This window comes from Bos javanicus, chromosome 27 (genome assembly GCF_032452875.1).
Source record: "Bos javanicus breed banteng chromosome 27, ARS-OSU_banteng_1.0, whole genome shotgun sequence".
Lineage (NCBI taxonomy): Eukaryota > Metazoa > Chordata > Mammalia > Artiodactyla > Bovidae > Bos > Bos javanicus.
Window position 1 is genome coordinate 31,053,295 of NC_083894.1, and position 24,149 is coordinate 31,077,443.

General features: G+C 39.0%; 1 protein-coding gene across 1 annotated transcript in view; it reads left to right on the forward strand.

The window, feature by feature from the left end:
• UNC5D (unc-5 netrin receptor D) overlaps positions 1-24,149 on the forward strand; it is a 643,560-nt gene that overhangs the window by 335,458 nt on the left and 283,953 nt on the right. The window contains exon 2 of the mRNA XM_061404454.1: positions 19,722-19,940. Within this exon, the coding sequence (XP_061260438.1) occupies positions 19,722-19,940 (219 nt within the window). The remainder of the gene's footprint in view (positions 1-19,721; positions 19,941-24,149) is intronic.

Sequence of the window (24,149 nt, forward strand, 5' to 3'; positions counted from 1 at the left end):
TTTTGACTTCTTATATACGTCTCTCTGTTTTTATATGCTCACTTTTCAAAATTATAAAAGTTAAGTGGCATTTTTAGTCGCTGCTTTAAAGTTATTACACATGAATCTAAATTGGGTCTCATCAGCACCTTAATGAACAAACTCCTTATAACCCAGCCTTAATCAAAATGTTTTTAAGAATTAGAGCAATGATCAGCTATCAGGCTCCATGTGCTTTGCTCAAATATTAAATTTCAGATCCCCCGAGGAACAATTCACATGACTGTTGGAGTACCCCAAGTCTTAAATGAATGTCCCATGTTCCCCATCCCCTGAAACACTGTAGACAACACCCCCCGCTAATCCTAGTATCCTCATTTAGTATCTGCTGATTCTAATAATTATCATTTAATAATGTTTATTTCACTGAGTCTATTTTTAGAATAAATTCTGTGACAATGCTTTAGCTAACTGGCACGGTACTTGGATGCCTAAAATCAGATTCAAAGAATAACTTTTCTCATCAGTTTTGCACCCACTTGGCAGTAATCTGATCCAAACTCAATTCTAGTAGTCTTTGATGAGCTCTCATGTGGAGCCAAATCTAAATTCCTTCAAAGAGGGATGTCTCGCTTGCCCTCTCTGATCAGTGGAGCCCTCACCGACCTCCAAGAGCTTTCTAAGATGATTACAATGAGTGCTGTGATTGCAACCAGTTCCTGAAATCCCTTGGGGTATTTTTACCCTACATGCTGTTCATGCAGAGAGGAAGTTTCATCTCAAAGGAATGAAATAGTTGAAGGCAACTTTGGGCTTAAATGTCAATTTTTTTTTCATGTGAATCTCCATATTCTGTGGTAGAAAGAACTCTGTTTATTAAGACAGATGTTTCCAGTTCCCTAATCTTGACTCTACCTTTATCTAGGTTAGTGAACTTGGACAAATTACATAGATTCTATGACTGGCACTTTGTCTCTAAAATATAAGTTAAAATGGATGATTTCTAGAATGTCTTCTAGCATTAACATGCAATGTTTCCAAAGAAAGGTTTAGGACACTCTGCCCCTTTCTCCTTTTTTTCTATGATAGACACCCCAACTATTCATCTAAGGGGCTTCCCAGGGGGCACTAGTGGTAAGGAACCTGCCTCCCAATGCAGGAGACACAAGAGACACGGGTTCCATCCCTGGGTTGGGAAGATCCCCTGGAGGAGGGCATAGCAACCCGCTCTCGCATTCTTGTCTGGAAAATCCGGACAGAGGAGCCTGGAAGGCTATAGTCCATGGGACTGCACGAGTTGAACATGACTGAGTGAATGAGCATGTTCATCTAAAGTCCTTTTTTTATTTTTTTAAAAACTTTAGTTTGTATTGGAGCATAGCCGATTAACAAGGTTAGTTTTAGGTGAACAGCGGAGGGATAGATATATGTGTATCATATATGTGTATCAGCCATAGATACACATGTATTCATTCTTTTTCTTAAGGGCCTTTTTTCAAAACACAGTGTGATGACTTTTACCTTTGCTTTAAATCCTTGCTTATAGAAACTTGGTTGAGTGCATTTACCAAGTAATGATTATTTGACATCTACCAACTTAACATCTGGAGAAGGCAATGGCACCCCACTCCAGTACTCTTGCCTGGAAAATCCCATGGACGGAAGAGCTTGGTGGGCTGCAGTCCATGGGGTTGCTAGGAGTCGGACATGACTGGGCGACTTCATTTTGACTTTTCACTTTCATGCATTGGAGGAGGAAATGGCAACCCACTCCAGTGTTCTTGCCTGGAGAATCCCAGGTACGGGGGAGCCTGGTGGGCTGCCGTCTATGGGGTCACACAGAGTCGGACACGACTGAAGTGACAGCAGCAGCAGCAGCTTAATAGTAAAGTATATCAAACATGTCTAGAAAGAGAGCCGTCTTCATGTACTTTTGTGATTCAAGGCCTACTTTTACTTATTACAATGGCATCATTGTTTTGGCTAATTTTAGAACATTAATTCACAATCAACAAAGCAAGTAGTAAGAGGTATATCTGTATCAGTAGGTAATTATGTATCAATAGATAATTTGCAAGAAATGACAGAAATGCTTATTTATTTGAAGGATCCCATGGATAAGATGAAGTTGGAGTATCAGAGCCACTTAAAATCCCTTTTGAAACTCTTTAACTTGTTTTAATTGGGCAGAAAGGCAATGTGTTACTTCCGAAGTATTTAGTCATAGTAAAATGCAGTTCAGCTATTAAAAAAGAAAATCTTCTTTTCTCTCCCTACCCTAGAATGGTCGTAAAGAGTCTACAAATATGGTCTTTGTATGTGTCTCAAATATCACTGGCATAATTATGTCCCTGTTTGGCTCATTAAACATTACATTCTCCTGTGAGTCACTGCCTGACGGTGCCCCAGCCATGAAACAGTGGCCTGTGAAACAAAGGGGAGAAAACACAATTTCATTCTAGTGGTTTTACCTTTAAGTGTGTTGTTGGCAATTGAGAACGTTGCTTTGAGGTGTAATTAATCTCACCGAAGTCTAGTGTTTTCCACTTATTAATAGAAAACCCATCATCTGCATTTATGGCAAGCCCAGACCTTCATCCAGACCCAGGGTCCACATTTATCTTGAGGGTTTGCATTGTTGCCTGCAGTCATAGGGAAAGGAGTACATTCTTCAGAAAGTGGCTCCTTGAGACCTTGGACACTGGAGTTATAATAAGCGTGGGAACTTGCCTCATCAATCTTGCCTGGTTCTGTGAAACGCACACATGGCCTCAGGAGCATTTAGTACTTTGAAAGCCAAGTAGGTGTCTCGCTAGAGGAATATTCCACCAGAGCTGTTGAGGTTGTCATAGCTGTTTTAATTTGGGATTTGTGTAGGGTAGGTTAGGGACGAGAGACAGGGTGAAGTAGAAGATGAGTGAGTTATTTTGGTTCTTTTGGAACATTAATTTCATAATCTCTGAAGGATTATCTCCAGGAATTTTAAATGTTGAGAGATGAAGAATTTATTTTGTTTTTTCATATATAGAAAGTGTTTCTATACTTTCTACCATGCAAGAAATGGAAATTAACCAGCAGAGAGAAATGCTTATCTTAAATATGTTGATATTTTGGAATACTCAGTTGTCCCTTCCCCAATTTTTTTTAATGACCTGTGAACGCCCAGGTTACTCCAATAAGTGTTTGCTTATCAATATAACTCACCTTTCAACACCCACCACGATTGCCTCAGTTGGAGCCACGTGGCAAGTCACACTAGCTTTCTTCCTGACTCGGTCCCATTCTGAATGAGTAATTGATTACTTTTATTCATTATCGGTCAGAAGTTTGTGTGCCTTCATTTCTGTGTTAATCACAGTTTATTATGAAGAAGGCAATGGCACTCCACTCCAGTACTCTTGCCTGGAAAATCCCATGGATGGAGGAGCCTGGTAGGCTGCAGTCCATGGGGTTGCTAAGAGTCAGGCACAACTGAGCGACTTCACTTTCACTTTTCACTTTCATGCATTGGAGAAGGAAATGGCAACCCACTCCAGTGTTCTTGCCTGGAGAATCCCAGGGACAGGGGAGCCTGGTGGGCTGCCGTCTATGGGGTCACACAGAATTGGACACGACTGAAGCAACTTAGCAGCAGCAGCAGCAGCACAGTTTATTGTGGGGTTTCTCTCTTGTAATGGAAAGAAACACCTTGTAATCTGCACTCTGAGAGATTGGGGTAGTAAACAGTTGTAGGCTCCTTGGTTACTTTTTTTCTCTTTGTTACAAACAGAAACTTTGAGGGCTTCTCCTTTGCCTTTATTGTAAGGACCTCCAGAGTTACTCTGGAGGTTGTCTTGCTAGTGGTGCTGTATGGAGCAGATGACCCTGGTGGTGATGTTTTGATTTGAACCCCTCCTATATGGTGATAGTCACTGTACTTCAGGGCCTCCTACCCAAAAGATGGACAACATCCAGTCAGGTTTCCTGGACCTCTGGAATCAAGGAGTCACTTTTAGAGTTGATTTTATCATCCATTTGGTGGAAAGAATCATTTCCACGTAGGTTTCATGAGGCCATGTTCCCCACCCCCTTAAACATCCTATATAACCCTACAAATCTAAGTAACCTTCTGTACTGCTAATTCTAAAAATTAACATTTAAAAGTGTTTATTTTACCCTGAGACTCACAGTCAGATTTACTTGTTTCATTTTGCATCCTAGGCATTATGTGTTAGTGATGAAATGGTAAGGTAGCACTTACCTAGGCTTTTTTTTCCCCCCCAATGACGTATCGTCCAATTTTTTCCAATTGTAGTACCGTCCTTGTCAGCTTCCTCCGGCATTGCTGTGCTCTGTGTGCATCATGCTGTCAACTTGAAGCACTGTCTTAACTCTGAACTTTAATGTCTTGACATTGTTGTTTTCAGATGTAGGTTCTAAGTTTGCTTTCTGTTTTGCAGTTACATTAAATCCTAATTCTAATCGACTCTAAACACTTTTGGCCTTCTGATTGATAGCCTTTGTGCTGGCAGTTCTAGATGATTCTAGAATTTAATTGGAGTATAGTTGATTTACAATGTCTTGTTAATTTCTGCTGTTTAGCAAAGTGATTCTGTTACAGACATGCATACACGCTTTTTCATTTTCTTTTGCATTATGGTTTGTCACAAAGTACTTAATATAGTTCCCTGTGAGCCACAGTAGTTCTTGTTTGTCCGCTCTCTATATACTAGTCTGAATCTGCTAATCCCAGACACTCACTCTATCCCTCCTCCATCTCTTCTCCCTCTTGGCAGCCGAAGTCTGTTCTCCCCCTGCAAGTCTGTTTCTGTTTTGTGGACAAGTTCATCTGTGTCATATTTTAGATTCCATGTGTAAATGATACTATATGGTATTTGTCGTCTTCTCTGACATACTTTACTTTGTATGACAATGTCTAGTTCCATCCATGTGGCTGCGAATGGCACTACTTTATTCTTTTTTTATGGCTAAATAGTATTCCTTGGAAGGACTGATGTTGAAGCTGAAACTCCAGTACTTTGGCCACCTGATGCGAAGAGCTGACTCATTGGAAAAGACCCTGATGCTGGGAAAGATTGAGGGCAGGAGGAGAAGGGGACGACAGAGGATGAGATGGTTGGATGTCATCACTGACTCAATGGACATGAGTTTGGGTAAACTCCAGGGGTTGGTGATGGACAGGGAGGCCTGGCGTGCTGCGGTTCACGGGGTCGCAAAGAGTTGGACATGGCTGAGCGACTGAACTGAAGTATTCCTTGTAAATATGTCTGATGGTTCTCGATTTGCCTAAAAATTCATTCTAAATAAGTGTGAGTCACCTCATTTAGGTACATCTGATGACTTAGGTATACCTGATACTATATCTGAAAATTATATCGTCCCATTTTTCATTGAAAATATCAAAAAAATCTTTCCTATGGTATTATAGTGCTATTGTTTCTCTAATTTAGAATTTGAAATGGTCACAGAAACTGTATGTGACTAGAAGAAAACTGTTGATAAGCTTGTTTTAACGTATTAAGACTACAGAAAAGATTGAGAGAGTGTACTGTTATTGACCAGGGTTCTTGGCATTCCTTAAATACAAACTGTTAAGAGGCCAGACAAAAAAATTTAGGCATGGCTTTATTTGCAGCAGAGGGGAGTGAAGACAAATGCCAGGTTCCCTCGTTGCTGGTTCCTTGTACAGGGTGAGGGTGAGGGTGCGTCCAGGGATCAGGCTGGAGGAGTGGCTTAGGTAGTCTGCCCATCCCCTCGGTGGTGTGGATAGCAGGGGGCGTGCATAGTACCCTGCTTTTGCTCCCAACACCCTGTTTTTGCTCCTAGATCTTCAGAAGTGGTAGTTGGGTTTTTGGTCTTTCTGTGTCTTCTGTAGTAAAGAACCCACCTGCCAATGAAGGAAATGTAAATGACACAGTTTCAATCCCTGGGTCAGGAAGATCCCCTGGAAGAGGGCATGGCAACCCACTGCAGCATACCAGCCTAGAGAATCCCACAGACAGAGGAGCCTGGAGGGCTACAGTTCAGAGAGTCTCAGAGTCCGACACGGCTACAGCATGCACAGCAGCATGCCTGTCTCTAGTTTGCCCCAGCTGTACACGCATAGTTATCTTTAATCCCATGTGATTTCTTTGCATTTTGTTGCTAGAGGAGGTACTTGCCCAGGTGCAAGCATTGCAAAGAGTCGAGGTCCCAGCCTGTCTCGATTATATCAACATCTATTCTATCAACAGCCTCTTCCTTCCTAACCTCCCTAACAAGGACATGGTGTTGATCTCTGGACTGCCCACATCTTTGCCCTGTGAAAGTCACCTCTAAATGCTGGGGAAGGTCCCATTCCTTCTAGAGCATGTGGACCCATTTAACTGATGGTGTAACATCTGCCCCCAGAGTACCAACTCTAGGGTTGCTTGTTGCTTGTAGTTTCAAAATCTTTTTCATAGTAGCGGGGGTCATTACTGCTCTCCTCACCCAGACCCTGGGTACCAACAAAATTAAGTGCTTGCTATAAGCTATAGGTGCCTGCAAGCTATCCATCTGTTGATGACAAATAGCAAACAGGGATAGCCTAATGATATTCACATGATTGATTCATATTCATTTATACATGGAGGAGGATGCTGAGACAGCTAAATAATTAAATCACATAATGCAATTAAACTTGCTCTATTCGAGTCCTCTTTTTCTCCCATTCTTCTTGCTGACAGTATGCATACTAGGCTTCATCCCAGTGCAGTTAAGCTGATTAGGTAATACTAAGCTGCTCAAGTATGTAGTAGGCTTTTTTGTTGTTGCCTTTTTTTTTTTTTTGGCATGAAATTCTTTATATCAAACACCAGATTCTCAAGGTATAACTTCAGGTCTTTAAATGATGTCCATAATGGTTTTGTTTGAACACATTCCAGCAGACACAAGTGACCTTAATCCTCTAAGAGTGCCCAGGCTCCCAGAACTGCTCACTGGCTTTCGATATTAGATATTCCTTTGTAAAGCAAACACATGTAAATTTTTCAGGCATTTCTTGAAATGTTGTTGAGTAGATTGGGCTCTTGCTCTGACAGTTTCTTCCTCACAAGGAAAATAATCTACAGGATGAAAATCTACTTCTTCATCTACTTGCCATCCATCCATCCCTCAGTTTGTATCTAATAATTATACTAATATGCTAATAATTTATATTGTATATTGATTGCCTAATATATGCCTTATAATACTCTAAGCAACTCACATTTCTCTATTTGAATGTACACAATAGGCTTGTAATACTATATTATTCATTTTCTATAAGAAATGATATGGAGGATAAAGTAGATTAGATATCTGGCTTAAGATCATATAATTCATTATTAAGAAAACCTGAATTTGAGTCTAGCTCTAACTCCAAAGTCCACATCACTTTCCTTGCATCAAGCTGCCCCTTGATAAGAGATATCAGAAGGAACAGTATATTGTGCTTCCAATCCAGCTTGGTAGAAATCTGTTTCTGACAGTGTTGAGCAGCTTGTCTAAGGAGGACGAAAAAAAGTAAGCCTCTTCTATTGTACACGTTCCACCTCCCAATCAGATAGCTGTCACATCAGATCAGGACACAGCTTCTGTTGTTGGTCACGACGGCCATTGGTGTATTGTCAGTCTTTGCTGAATCCCAGATCCCAGCAGGCTCAACTAAATCTGCGTATTAGGTAAAATAACAAAGGAATTAAAGGCTTTTACATGAGCATCAAAATTTCATCCTCCTGTCAGTGTCTTAGGTGTTTTTCAGAAGGACTTTGTTGTGCAAAGAAGGTCATCTCATTAAGCAGTGAAAGACAAATCCTGTTGCTTTTGCTTTTCTTTATGAATCTTATGCATAAAATACTGATTTTTTTAGAAAAGATGTCAGTGTTTTCCTTAGTAAGACCTTTTTTGTGTGTGTAGAGCTAGCCATTCTTATCAAAATGTTGTTGTCTTTTGGAATAGTGAAACTGATCTCTTGACTGCTGTTCTCTTGACTGCTGTTATTCCAAATTGGAGATGAATGAAGAAATTAATGCATTGGAGGAAATAACAGAAAAAGTCAGGTGTTGTTAGTATTATTAAGGACTTAAAACAATAGAATCTATAAATTGTTTAGAATCGAGTTGGTTTAGAGATTATACAGCTATACTCTTAAAAATCTAAAACAAAATAAAAATGGTAAAAAATAAATGAATATACAGTTCATAAAAAGTAAATGAAAATAGTTGGATATTCTTTAATATTTACCTTGACTAGTGATCAGAAAGCATGTTTTAAACAATATTTTATGCATCTATTAACAAATATCCCCCAAATATGTTATGGTGATGAGGATAAAGAAAATTGATAAACTCCTCTAATGCTGGTGGTTATGTCAATTTAGTCACACACGATAGGCACTTAGTACATTTTTATTGCAAAGATCATGGTCATAAAATTTTATCACATTTTCATTTGTCTATATATTATTTACCCTTTTCCTTCACAGAACTTCAAGTCTAGAGGAAGGTACAATGATATATATGAATAACTGCATATTAGTACAGATCATTATGTAAAGACAAGGAAATAGGTGACCCAGAGTCAGAATTTTTGTGGTTCCAGAAGGTCTTATATGATCAGTATCAACTAAGTTAAACCTGAAGGATAAGAATAGGCTATAAGCAAAGTGGGGGGATGGTACTGAGGGCAGAAGGAAAACATGGGTGTGTTTCCAGGTGAAGATCATTTGACCCTTGAAAGAACTGAGAGAGATTGCCTCTAGCCTCCTGGAGGTGAAGTGATTGGTCACAAAGCTAGAGATGTTAAGTGTGGACCAGATCATGAAAAGTCTTGCTCAAAAGCCATGTCAGAAAATAGGAATCTTAGCCAAAGGATTGACGGGTTTTAAGACAGAATGCCATGTTTGAATTTGCATTTGACAGAGTTCATTCTGCTTATAGAATGGATGTAAGAAGGGCAAATAAGAATGATGATGAAGACAGGACCAACTGTCATGATTGAGGGGAGTGATGGTGGTGACTAGTTTAGTAGGAATAGAGATACAGGGCTAGTAGTGAATTTAGGAGACAGAACCAGTAGGACCTTGTGATGAATTGGGTGTTTGGCAAGCAAAGGAAAAGTAGGTCATGTCTGGGTTCCAGCTTAGGGAACTCAGTGAATGTTAGGGTCTTTTTTGTTTTTTTAGGGCAACTGAGCCAAATAGAGGATGTGAGGGGCTAAGCCATACGTTCTGTTTTAGGCATAAGGAGTCAGTGGGATCTATGGAAAATTGAGGTGAATACAGCAAGAGGCAAGTTACTGTACAAGTGTGAAGCTGCAGAGAGAGAACTCTGCTAGCAAAGTAAATTCATGTGTAATCAGGATATAGATGGTATAGATGAAATATCAGTGCTATAAATCTAACATTTAGAAATAACTAAATGGGGACTTCCCAGCAGTCCAGTGGTTGCGATTTAGCTTTGCAGTGTCAGTAATGTGGGTTCCATCCTTGGCCAGGGAACTAAGATCCCACATGCCACATGCTATGGCCAAAAATAATAAAATATAGAACAAAATTCAATTGTATTATTTAGAAAGCAATAATGAAATGTTAAATAGTGAAGAAATTAGCAAAAACAAAACTGATATATCTACTCTTAATCATTAAGAATTGGCCTAATGAAAAATTAATAATACTATGACAAAACGAGATAACATCTTGAAATATATGTGAAATATATATGGATGTGTATATGTATATACACACATACACACACCCTATTCAAAGAAAGTCAAAATATTAAAAATATATTTGAAAAAGAAAGATCTGAAAATGAAATATACCAAATTATTAATAGTATTAGTTTTGGGGAACTTGATAACAATGGATGATGATGTCTTTTTAAAATACACATATTATTTGTACTTTTCTATAATTTTTATCAACATAATAAGCCATGATTTTCAATACAAAATACATCATCAAATGTTAAAGATGTTTTTGCATTGTATTTGAGTGTGCTAAAATATTTGCCAGTTACAATGTCCTCATAAAAGATTTTACAAGATTGTTTCCTTGGTAGAGTTTCTCAGTAGACAGCAATACAGAATGTAGTTATAAATTTAATCTTTTGTGGCCCACCCAAACAAAAGCAGCATAGTATAATGGGGAAAATACTCTTGTATTCTTTTAGACCTTTTACTTTACATGTGTTTACAAATATATAAACCTAGAGATATACATAATTTTTAAGTTAAAAAAAAAAAAAAAAGAAGTCAATAGAGAGATTTCCACCAAATCTGCTCCTTGGAGTTCTTTAGCAAGTTGTTTAACCTCTGAGGGCCTCGATTATTTGTAGGATAAGAGAGTTGGCCCAGATTTTATCTAAGGTGAACTCCCACTCTATTTTGCCCGAGTCCAGGTCACATAGGAAAAAAATTATATCAAACTGTGTTCCAGTCAAATCACCCCTTATTTATTCAGATATGTGACTAAATGATCACAGTCTAAGTTGCTTTTTTTTTTTTTAATGTGACCTGACATCTAATGGAAGTGTATTTATTTCAAAGGGAGTTTAGTGTCTGTTCCTTATGTTTTTGTTTCTTTTTGTCCTACAAAGATTGAAAGTCCCTGCCATATTAATGTGCAGAACATAAAACACCAAGCACTTCCTGAGAGGTAATTTTCCAAGAATGAAAAATATGAGAATGGTGTTGGATTGTTTGCTTTTCTATCATTCAATGTTGTATTAAAACAACCATTTTTCCATAGCTATGAATGGCTTCACTCTTGAAAACTGTCAGTTACAGATGAAAAGTGATAGCACTCTGAAAGCAAAAGCATTCCCAAATCGCACTAGTTTTTCACATGAATTTGAAGCCTAATCAGTGGCCTACATTCATACATAAATGTATCTATTGTGGGGTGAAAAATTAAGAAATGATCTTTAAGCTTTATCTCAAACCTGGTTTTCAACAAAATATTACCCTTTTATGTTTACATTTTAAAATGAATTTTTATCAACCTGTCAATCAAATTCTTTCCATTTTTTCCCCCCAGGGACATATTTACCATTTATTTCTGCCGTGATACATGAATTTCAACATACTAGGAGTTGGACAGCATGAAGTAAAATCTAGACGTTGCCATAGTATAGTTTACTGAGACTTCCATATTCTTGCACTAGAATAGTGTGTATGTGTGTTTTCTGATTCTAAGTGTTTATTTAAGAATGCATTTAAAAATAATAAAAAAGCAAAACACTTAATAAAAATTTAAATCATCAGTAATCCCATCGCACATTGAAAACCACTGGGCTAAATTTGGCCTCATTTTAGAGTCTCTTTGGACAGACTGTTATTATGGGAACAGGTGTCTCATGCTAAATCTGATTGCACATTTCTGGTTTCCATTAAGGGACAAGGCGCCATCAGAACTCGTGTAAAATCTCTGGCTTCATCCCAATTTCAGAAGTCAGTTGTGCAGATGACTCAAGCAAGAGCTTAAAATAGTGGATGATTTAAAAACCAAACCAAAACAACAACAACAAAAAGCTTCCCCTGTGGCCTTGGGAGAAATGTCGCTTGTGTTGGTGTGGCTGGATAAAAAACAACTCCTTCCTCAGTACTGGAACAAGCATGGTTTCTTCCTCAGCATACACAGGGAGTGACTTTAAAGTGGCCTTCGGGCTCATGCAATAAACTGAGACAGCTGTCTTTCTTTGATATGGTGATTACTCTGTGTCTGCATCTCAGAAAACGTAATGAAAGGCACGTAGAAATAAGAGATGTTGGAGCCAAGTTGGTCCAATAGTTTAGTACCAATGTCAAAGTCAACTCTATAAACTGTGAATTGGAAGGAACGTGATATTTTGTTCTACCTAACTCTTCAGTGCCCATTCTGTGCACTCATGGCACACGTATGCACTCACCATGCCCTCAGTTGGAACACCTTCCCCATATGTTGCCCATTTCAACTCCTACATCAAACTATGCTGAAATGTAATCTTCCCCACAATGGCTGCCACAGACCTTCCTAAGCAAAGCTGGGCTTTCTCTCCTCTGTGCCTTGTGATATTTTGTATATACTTCCCGTCTACTCTTGGCATGCTTGTCATTGTTCAGTAATTATTTGTCTCTCATTCATCAGAGACAGGTAATACTTTGGCCACCTGATGCAAAGAGCCGACTCAGTGAAGAAGACTTTGATGCTGGGAAAGATTGAGGGCAAGAGGATAAGGGGACAACAGAGAATGAGATGGTTGGATGGCATCATTGACTCAGCAGACTTGAGTTTGAGCAAACTCCGGGAGCTAGAGAAGGGCAGGGAAGGCTGTTGCACTGCAGTCCATGGGGTCGCAAAGAGTCAGACATGACTGAGCGAGTGAACAACAACAAATTCAATCAGGGAGCTCCTTGGGGAAATTGACTGTCTTAGTTATCTTTGGACTCAATGTCCAGTACCTAGAACACTGCCTAACCTGAATAAGGATGTACCCGTATGTCAGTTTAACAAAAGACTGACTATGTTAAGGCAAATTGTGGTAGCCTGGGAAATGATGCTTTCACAACCTCTACTGAAATCTGAAGTTTCTTGTGTGAGGAACTGAGAAGGACTTTTCAGATTTCTTTGAATACGTTGTCAGTGTTGTTTACCATCTACTCTGCAGAATTTAAAATCTGCTCAATGGAATAATATCCTAGACCCTGTATAAGAATGATACAAGTGAGGTGAACTATGCAAATGAGATGATATAAAACATTTCCATTTTTATTAGAGGTTGGGAAGAAGGCAGATCATTTCTGAGTTTAAAAAAGAAAACTTTTATTGGAGCCTAGAGAAAGAGTCTGTTTCATAAATTGCATTAAATATTTGGTATGTAAAATTCCGGCTGTTGTTCTGCATTAAATGGATACAATGCACCCCTTACCTAATTAAGAAACCATATGGAGTCAAGACACATTTACATAAACAAAAGCAGAGAAGCCAGCTCTATTGTGTTGTCTCTGATTATGCAACTTGGTTTCCAAGGTGTGGATTTGTTCTCTGACTTAAATATTGCCATGGACCAAATAGTTTCCAGACATTGAATGAAATTTAGCTATTTGTAAGGTGCCTTGACTTCATTTAAATATTGCAGTGAAAGGGACCCTGGAATACTACGCAGTTTCCTACGTTTAATAACTGCTTGCCTGTTAAAGCCAGTAGTTTTGGAATCTGGCCAACAGGAAATCCATTGTATATTATTACATAGCTTTGCAGGATAACCATGTGCCTGGCGTATGGTTTAACAGTTTACTATATGTTTGTTGAATAAATAAATGCCTCAGTGTGTTTTCAGAGTTGGTGACCTAACACAATTGCTCTAGCATACATGTGGGTAGCAAACAGAAATGGTATAAACAACAGTTTGTATCATGACGAGCACTGGCATGAAAATAATAACCATCACAAAACTGAAATATGAATATTGGGGTAATAAGTTTGGAGTGGAAATCTAAATCATAGTTATAATTCTTTCTCTTTTGTTTGACGGTCTTTATCCAGGCAATGATACTGATGGCAGTCAGTGGTGGCAAATTATATAACATTTTATTACTTACTGTATTTTATCACATATATTATCTCACTTTACCATCACAGGGTACCCATTTTATGAATGAGAAAAATGGAACTTCAGAATTAAGTTCTTCACCCAAGGCCACAAAATTAAACCAGACTTTAAATCAGGTTATTTGATTCTGAAAGATCTTTTGTTTTATCGGATTTACTCTTTGCTTTATGGCAGAGTTATTGGTGGAACTTGCAAACACAAATGCATGTTTTGTTGCAGCGAGAAGTGCTCTTTGGAGACAGAAGAGAAAAAAATGAAATGTATTTCAAAATACTCTTGGGGAAAAGGTATGAAAATAATTTAGAATTTCTCAGAATATGTTAAAGCTCAACTTCGTTCATACTCTAACCCATGAAATGCCAGTGCCCTGATGGTCCAGGGTTTTATGAATCCCAGTTTGGAATGACTGTTCCTCTGCTGTGCCCAGTCCTGTTACAGACTTCACATTTCAAACCGTCCAACATTGGCACTTCAACCTGGTTAAATATAAAATGACAAAAGCCCCGGTTCCAGTCCCTTTATTTTTACTGACGTTCACTGCATCGTGGTATACTCCTTGTATTTTAATTGGAGTTTTAGTCGTTAACTATTCCTGCTTAAGAGAGGGGAAGCTATTTCTAAAGGAAACATTGCAAAACCCTTCTCATTATTTTGTTCTCAGCCATGCTTTTCTCTGACTGCTTTGTCTGTTCCTGACTTTAGTGAGGATGCCTGGTCAGTTGACTCTAATCAGTCGAGTCCTTGCTGTGCTGTTCTCTCAAGTATTTTCTGGAGACCTTTTCTGGGTGTGTCCATAACACACTCATACAGACCTGGAATCACAGTCCAGCCAAAGGGATCACTGAATGACCTTGAAGATGAATGTTACATGTAATGTAAGCAGGTGAGGAGCCACACAGATCCTTTAGCTTCTCATATTTTGGTTTTTTGAGCTGTGTAACACTGAGTGCCCCGGTGGCTCAGATGGTCTGTTAGGCTGTCCATGGGGTCGCAAAGAGTCAGACACGACTGAGGGAGTTCACTTTCACTTCATCATTGCCATAATGTAGGCACTCACTCAATGACACTATCAGACTTCTAAGGGCCCATTCACTTGAACTGAAATGGAATTGTGAGGTGTTTGAGTCAGATTTGCATTCAAATTCAGTCCCCACTTACTAGCAACATAACTTTAGATAAGACATATATTTGAAGCATTTTCTCAAACGCAGAAAGTGGTACTCAACAACCCGCCACTTAGATGTTATAAAGTTTAAATGACTTAATCCATGTAGAAGGCTTATCACCATAACCCTATAACCATTCAATACATGGCAGCTCTTATTTTTACTCTCTGCTAACGTAGTTCCCTGGTGGCTCAGATGGTAGAGAATCTTCCTGCAATGTAAGATACTCAGGTTCGGTCCCTGGGTTGGTAAGATCCTGACCACTTGGGAATGGCTCCCCACTCCAGTATTCTCGCCTGAAGCATACCATAGACAGAGTACCCTGGCAGGCTACAGTTCGTGGGATCACAAAGAGCTGGACACAACTGAGCAACTAACAACAACAACAAAACCTGCTTTCCATGTTTTGTTTTTAGCTTCCCCGAATACTTAACGCTGTGAGCATTGGGATTTGATAGAGTGAAGCTTCACACTCTGGCTTTCAAACAGAAGATCTTGAGTATCAGTGAGTGTTTCCTGCAGAAACAACGGGGAAAAGCTGACAGATTCTTTGGAGGTGAATGCCTCCTGATGTGTGTTCAGCCTCTGTGTTGTCAGAGCTGATTGTCTGTGCCTTCTGCAGCTTTTCCCTGTGCTCTTCCTCACTTACAGCAGGAACAAAAGATAGGTTGATGCCCACCACGTGTATTCCTTCTATCAGGAAAGTAAAAGCTTTCTCAGAAACGTCTGTTATGACTCACTGGCCATCGATGGGTGTCACGTGGCCCTGCCACCTGGGAAGAAGTAAACTCAGTCTGTGACTTTTCATTCCTCTACCAAGTAGGAGAAGGCAGTTGTCATCAGCATTTGTCACACTGAGTTTAAAAGTACAATCTGAGTTATAAAGCAGTGGTCAGCGTACTGAGATTCCAAGTAAGTTTACCTTGAAGTCTAAAATACCCATGCAGTCTTCCATATGATCATTTATTAAAGTAAGCCATCCCCCGCCACTCGCCTCCAGGCCTAGGATTTGTCAGTTCAGTTCAGTTCAGTCGCTCAGTCGTGTCTGACTCTTTGCAACCCCATGGACCGCAGCAGGCCAGGCCTCCCTGTCCATCACCAACTCCCGGAGTTTACTCAAGCTCATGCCCATTGAGTCAGTGATGCCATCCAACCATCTCATCCTCTGTTGTCCCCTTCTCCTCCTGCCTTCAATCTTTCCCAACATCAGGGTCTTTTCCAATGAGTCAGCTCTTTGCATCAGGTGGCCGAAGTATTGGAGTTTCAGCTTCAGCATCAGTCCTTCAAATGAATATTCAGGACTGATTTCCTTTAGGATTGACTGGTTGGATCTCCTTGTAGTCCAAGGGACTCTCAAGAGTCTTCTCCAACACCACAGTTCAAAAGCATCAATTCTTCAGATTTGTCAGTAACTTTTGTTTAATGTTATTTAAGTGTATTTGATTTGTGCTGTTCATTTCTGTTGTATAGCAAAGTGTTTCAGTTTAACATATATATACACACACACATTCTTTTTCATATTCTTTTCAATTATTTCATCTTCTTTTCTATTCTGGTTGTTAGCAACTTCTAGGTCCCAGCTTGGAACTTCTGTTGGCAACTTCCTAGTCCAGTGGGTTAAGAAGGGGGTGTCTGCAGGGGAGCAGCCTTCACTTTATGAGGGGAGCATCTGAAGGGCAGGGCACTGCTTCACCAGGAATTCAAGCCTGAGCCTAGGGAGGGTCCTCATGAGGGGAAGCCGGAGATAATCAGTGTGAGAGAAACACCACCCCCAACACTTCAGGATGCACACAAAGCAAACCAGGGGAGAAAAAGGAAAATAGGTAACTCTTCCGTGTGCCTGGTAAGTAGCTTCAGTCTGTTGGCCACTTTGTGACTATTATCCAGGCAAGAATACTGGAGTGGGTTGCCGTGCCCTTCTTCAGGGCATCTTCCCGACCCAGGAATTGAACCTGTAGTCTCTTAAGTGTCCTGCATTCACAGGCAGATTTTTTTTTTTAACCACTAGCGCTCTTCTGTTTTCACTTCATTTTTTGTCAGAAGGATGCAAAGAAATGGTAATATGTGTACAAATGTATGCCTACAATCTCTCACCTCTCCACTCTTACCAGCACAAATTGACTTTCGTTGTTGTTGTTGCTTTTTGTTTTCCTGAAACCTGGCCTTTTCCATAAATATACATGATATTTATGTGGCTTCAATAATAGTTAAGATAGAATGCTACATTCAGCCTTTTTTTTTCCTCCTCTGAACGTTGAGATTGATTGATTCTTTTAATTTCTTTTCCTTTTTTTAAAAATTGAAGTTTAGTTAGTGTTGTGTTAGTTTCAAGTGTACAGCAGGGTGATTCAGTTGTGTGTGTGTGTGTGCGTGTACACATACATATTACTGCCCTGTACCACGATTCTTTGCCATTCTAGGTTGGCTGTTAAAAGGTATTGAACATAGTTCCCTGTGCTGTTCTGTAGGTCCTTACTGTTTATCTATTTTTTATACAGTCGTGTATATCCATTAATCCTGAACTCCTAGTTTATACCCTGCCATATCCCCTGTGGTAACCGTAACTTTGTTACCTCTGTCTATGAGTCCGTTTCTATTTTATAATTAAGGTTGATTGATTCTTAATGGACGTCCTCGGAACAGCCAGGACACTTCAAGCAGCCTTTCCCGTTCCACTCTTCTACTCTCTGAAGGCTGAACTATTTTATCTTATTAAAGTAGCAGGAAGCTATCCTAATTGCTTTCAGATCTCTGTGTGTTTTGGGGCTCAGATGGTTAAAGCGCGATTTATCTTATATTCCAGTCATTTTACTTAGGCTGGTTTAATATTGTCTGTTTACTTAGAAAGTGTTTTCTGTGCCCACACCCCATTTCAGTAGTCTCTTCTCACATTTATGCATTGTTATTGATACTAACTGAACAGCAGCGGGTAATGCACACCTGTGTTCACTTGGGCTACCACTTTGGGGCTTTGTATTTGTTCTTCGGGTGACCCTTTTCTGTATCAGTGAATTACTTTGGACAAAACTCAAACCCCTGATGGGAGTGTGAGCTGTTTGATGCCCATATAAAATCTTTTAATACCTCTGCCATTTCCTCTAGTGCATGGATTTACAGAAGCCTGAGGAGACTTGGTATTTATTGAAGATGGAAATTGTTTGAGCAGTCAATAACAAAATGAATTAATATGTGACATATTTTGTGAAGCCCATTGTAAATATAATTTAAAACATTAAAAAAAAAAAAACACTTCTCAGATTCTCTCCTGAAACCCTTCTTTTTCCATGTGATAGATACATATTTTATTTTTTGAAGGAGTTTATCAAACTTTTATGGCTTAAACTGTTTGCTCTCTCATTATTTGGAATATTGGCTTTAATGATGGTTTTTTCATCTTGTGAGTTAACTTTTCTATTAACATGAGTTAACTTTTCTGTTACAAATGTATTTGAAAACTTATAAATCTCAAGCTCTTTAATATGTGAACCCCCCCACACACCTTGATTTGATATATTTAATGAAAAAATAGTTTGGAGAATCAAGCTCTTGTGTTTAATTTATTTCAGTGGTGTAGTACTTATGTATTCCTGTTGGTGAACAGTCTTTCCCATAACTCAGTGCCTTTTATTTCTTTTTTCTTTACACAAACACAAAATTACAGGCATTCATTCCTCCTATGTGCTTTTGTCTTTGATGATACCCACTACAGGCTCTTAAAAAGGACATTCCACCTAATGTTGTGAGTTTTGTTTACCCTTGAGAGTGCTTAGTCATTTAGCTTCTTGACTCCAGTGTATAGAAATGTCTGTGTTTGTTCAGAATTACAATGATGGCACCCAAGAAGCCAAGTTAGGACACAGACACCTCCTGGCCTCCAGACTCTCTCCTGATAACCTGGATTTTGTTCTGCTGGTTTCATTAGGTCCCTTTTCTCAAGCTTGTCATAAAGACTGGTTTGCTTTGAATGAGAGAAACCCTCTCTTGGGCAGAGTTGATCTTGGTATTGAAGATCAATACCAATACTTGGTATTTGCTTGTTCTTTCTCCGGAATGCCATGGGAAGGCACAAAATAGGGTTCTTCTTGGTTATGCTCCACATTGCTCAGTAGTTATGTCTTTCTTCCCTTGGCCGTGTGCTAGTTTCCTGGGGCTCAAGTCCTTGCTAAATAGAGTAAAGCGGCAATGGAGCAAGGTCTTGGCTCCTGCTTTTTCCTTTTCGTATTATTTCTCTCCACTCATCACTTTCCTATACTTGGGGAGACATATTTATTTCACTTTGAGCAAATGTAACTATAGGTCTTAAACTATAGCTTGTTAGTGATTTGTTTTGGTTCCTAGCCTTCAAAATGAAGTCATCCATGGGTGGAAATGTTGGGGCAGGGAATGATGGTCTAAGACAAGCAGAAGAAATACACATTCCCTTTAGAAGGTTTGGTAAGTTTGGAAATGAAACTATATCCAAGGTTGAACACCAGTCTCCAAGGTTCATAGGTAAAGAAAGTGGACAGTTGCCAATCCTTTGGACATGTCTTATGACCGACCATTCTCCACCAACATCACCATTATTCATACTCATGTATGGGAGAACCAGATCTATTCCCTCCATTATTTCAGCATTTTGAGGCAGCTGGGGGCCCTCATTGAATACTTCGAGGTAACCACTCACCAGGCTGAATCTCAAGATTCAGCCACAGGTATCTCTCTCAGTTCTGTCAACAAAAATATAAAGATTAAAAGCTGTAGTTAGAGGAGGGCTCCTATTCATTACCTTCAGTTGTCCAATAACCCTGGATGTGTGTTAGGCTAAAGGTACCCTATCACACGAATTCAATCTCTAGACACTAATTCCTCTGCATAGGCCTTGCGGGCGTGCTGATTAGGATGCAGAGTTTTCCAGTACAGATTCTTAGAGCCGGTTGTGTTTCTCACCCGGATGCAGGTGCTGCCAATGTAGACTGTTCTGACACCTCCTTCCATTTCACAGGAACCGACAGTGGTGAAGTCCTCCCTGACTCCATCCCATCGGCTCCTGGGACTCTGCCTCATTTCATAGAGGAGCCAGACGATGCTTATATCATCAAGAGCAACCCCATTGCACTGAGGTGCAAAGCAAGGCCAGCCATGCAGATATTCTTCAAATGCAACGGCGAGTGGGTCCATCAGAATGAGCATGTCTCTGAGGAGAGTCTGGATGAGAGTTCAGGTAAGAATGGGAAGCAACGGAAGAATCTGTGGTAGCTTCTCAGATTTTTCTGTCAATATGACTGGGGAAACCTGTGTTAAGTCAGACACCTTATTTGAGTGAAGTCATGTTAACAGTATCCGAGGAATATAAGAGGAAGTCGTGTCTTGAAATGACCCCACAACACTCCTGCTGGTCTACTCCAATATGGTAGACGAACATTTTTTATTTTCCTGCTCTATATCACATTAAGACCTAATTTTGTATAAAAGTTAATATTCTCCCTGGAAATAAAATCAGGCAGTCACTGTTTTCATTTTCTGAATTCTGAATATTTTTTTCATGACATAAATCTTTCAAGAAGCACCCTTTTAAGCAGCCTAAATTCAGTTTCTCTAATCTTTCTTCCTGGCTATTATTCTTGTATGCTTCATTCTTTACAGCTGATGGTTTCTGAGTCGTCTGAGTTCTTTTGATTACTGTGTAATGATAAAGAAGTTCACATTAGAAGACCAGATTTGAATAGGATCTCCTGTATAAAAGAATTTCAGGACCATCTTTATTAGCTGGCTGATTTGTCTGGTGAGGAGTGATGATGAGAATAGTGATCATATTAGCTAATATTTATTGAGCACTTACTATTTAACCAGACCTTATCTAAGCTTCTGATACACATTATCCTACTGTCTTCTCAACAGCCCTCTGGGATAAATAATGCTGTTATTGCCTTCTTATAAATAAGGGAACGGAGGCTCAAAGAGATTAAGTGAACTGTGGGCTTGCTTGTGCTGGATATCTAAATAAGATCATTTGACTCAAAACTTTCAAAATGTATTACTTTTATATTTTAGCATATAATAAAAACAGTATATGCTTTTGAACTTTGGCTTCTCAGACTAACAGAAAATTTAGCCTCATCCTAAATCCAATTTGATGTTACTCTATGTTATTGATTTTTATTAGTTCTAAACTTACTAGATGTCAGATTTGGAATAAATAAAGTCATGAATAATTAGGAAGTTGTATCAGCTTAATTTATTAACTATATACCAGTCCTGATTAGTACACTAAGCTAAGTCTTTCAGAGTTTTCCAGGAAGGGGAGGAGGCAAACTCTGATGTAGACCTTCATACCTACTAATAGGTATGACCTATTATAAGCTACTAATATATTATGACCAGTATAAGTGCAAATGAAGTTATGATAAATGTCTAAAGAGAAGTAGATGGTGCTAGGGAGGATTTTAAAAAATCATGTCTAACTGGGACTCTCAGGAAAGGTGTGGAAGGCATAGCATTTGAAAGGAGCATTGAATATGTGATTCTATTAAGCATAATTGATGCTACACTCTATTGAAGAGAGAGGGGTCTCAGAGGTCAATATTAGCAAATGAAAGAAAGCTGAGTGTGTGTTCTACTTAGTTTGGTTTGGTTGAAATATAAAATTGATACAGGAGATAGCAGTTGATAGCTGGAAAACAGCTGAATTAGTGGCATGAAAGACCTCAAATATCAGAGCAAGAAGTCCTTTACTCAATTTTATGGATATTTTCTTAATGGTAGGGATTGATTATATTGACATACAGGAATGCAATGGCTTTGAAACTATACTTCAAAAGATGAATCTGGAACAAGCCTTTGGGATGGTAAGGAGAAGCAGGAATGGAGAAGTTAAGAGACTTGAGTAATTCAGCTGAGAAAGTAAGGTCTGCTTCTTGAGAAATGGCCACAGAAATAACTAGATAGCTAATGTGACAAGCAGTGTCACAAATCGGACTTAATAGCTGAATGATTGAATGAATGGAGAAATAAAAATGAATCTCTTAACAGAAGGAAAAGGGTTATGCAATTAATATTAGTAATCACATTAGCAAGGAGAAAAGTCTGAGATCATTGTTTGAACAAACTATACTTGAAATACTTACGGGATAATGAAGAGATATAGATCTGGAACTAAGGCCCTCATCGTAAAGAGTGAACCCATGGAGATGGAGGAGTTGTCAAGAGAGAATGGGCAATATGACAAGAAAATGGACCTAGAGACGCAGACACACCTCCTGAGGAGTCAGAAGAGGAACATCTGCACCCAACAAGGAAGTAAGCAGGGTATGCTGTGTTCCAAAGCAGAGGGTGAAAATCATTCCATAAAGATCTTCAGATATTAATCTGTCTCTGCCTAGGAACAATGAAGGAGGCAAAGAACTGAACATATATATCAACAGTGCTAACGATTATGCAGTTCTGAGCTAATTTGGGTTTGTAGCATAAATGTATCAAAAGGTAGAGAATCACAATTCCCTAATCATTCCACTTTGGAATTAGAATGAGGAAGAAAACAGAAGTGCTTGTTTTAGATATACTATTCTTCAGACCAAAAGCATGCTTAGAATTCCAGTTTCTCAATGTGAGGATGGGAAGGGATCTCAGTGGTCAACATAACAGCTCTGTTTTGTTTATTAAAATAAAAGGTTCCAAGAAACACAAGTAGTTCTTGGCATAGCTATTGCTAGAACCCAGATCTCCTGATCTTCACTATGGATATGTTTCCTTGGTACTATAAAGGACCATACAGATTCCTATGGTCTCCTTCCCAATCAAAATATTGACAAATTTCCTTACTGACACCAGGATGGGTTTCATTACCTGTCTCAGCATTTTCTATCATCAAACTGTTTAATGTTTAATTTCCCAAGTATAATCCTTATCGCTATTCCACTGGAGTTTGTCTGTTCCTTTCCATCTCAGCCATGTCTCCAAGGGCTAATCCCTTATTTTATGTTGTATATCCAGCACTGATAGAAGTTGGTAACAATTAAAGGTATAGAGACATTTCCAGGATTCCAGGTGTAGTTTCCTCCTTTAAAGAAGGGTTTGGCAAAAATCAAAACCAATGAAAAGAACAAACTGAATCTTCGTATTGGGAAAGTTTTTGCTTCTGTGTTCCAAAGATTGGGATCATGGAGAGACCTAGGTGAATAAATCTGGTGTTAAGAGAGTTTGAGTCACAAACAGCAATCTCAATTTACCTTTGCATGAAGACTTCCAAGAAAACTCTTGATATTTGGGGAGAGAGCAACAAAGGGAACAGCATTGCCCATAGGACAAAAGCCTATAGAACAATGTGAAATATGGAAGGTATATGTCTCTTAAACTCAGCTAGTCCAACTGGAGGGGGACTCAGATACTAGTGGCTCCATAGGGTTGTGTGTTTTTTCCTCAGACATTTCTGTCCTAGATTTTGCCAGTAATGAACTGAAAATAGCAGAAAACCTTTGGGTAAACTGCTGCAAATAACAGATAGGAAGAACATTGAAAAATGGTCAGCTATTATTTTATACTACTGCTAGAAAATCCTATATCCATTCTCATTTAAAAACCTCTTGATAAATATTGCAGGCCCATTTAACACTCTACCCTCTTGTAATTTCACAACATTCAGTTTTGTCATTGCTTCCTGCTTTTAATTCCTTTCTCATTGCTAGGCAACTCCATGTCTTGAAGACAGCGGCGTTGATTACATTCTCTGCCTCCATGTAAAAGTCTCTGCCTTTGCTTCCTTTAAAAAAAAAATAAAATTAAAAAAGACCAATAAAAGTCACAAATTTCAAAGGAACTGGGAAGAACAAAAAAAAATCATAAATGACAAAATCTGAAGAGATTATACACTGATTTTAAAAAACAAGCGTTTGAGAAAGAACTTAAATTTTAACAACTACCTTTTGAAAAGAATTTAATAAGCACAACCTTTTCTTCCAAGTTATTTTGATTGAATCAATAGAAAAGAAATGTCTCTCCCTAAAACTGTTTTTTTTCTTCTGTGTGCTTAATGAAAATCGCTGTCTACCGAACACTGCAATTATGTTTCCTAAGCTCTGTGTTCAGTGGAAAAGTGGACACTGGAGCAAGATGAGTGGAGATATTAGAGCCCAAACTAATGCACAAGTGCAATTAAGGTTGGAAACAAAATGGCCTCAGGTATTGAAAAATAGATGCATTACCCCTCCCTTGGGTTTCTTCACTGTGGAGCTGGAGAACAGGAGTTGGCTACCTTACAGCCTTAATGGCTTTTGATGGGGTCTGAAAAATAGTTCCTGCCAGTCCAGGGGGAGTGAATGACACCAGGAGACCAAGAACAGTGGGACCACATTTGACCAGGGGTAGACTGACGCGACGCAGCAGCAGCAGCAGCAGCAGCAGCAGAGAATTATCCATGCTGTTAAGAAGTTGAAAA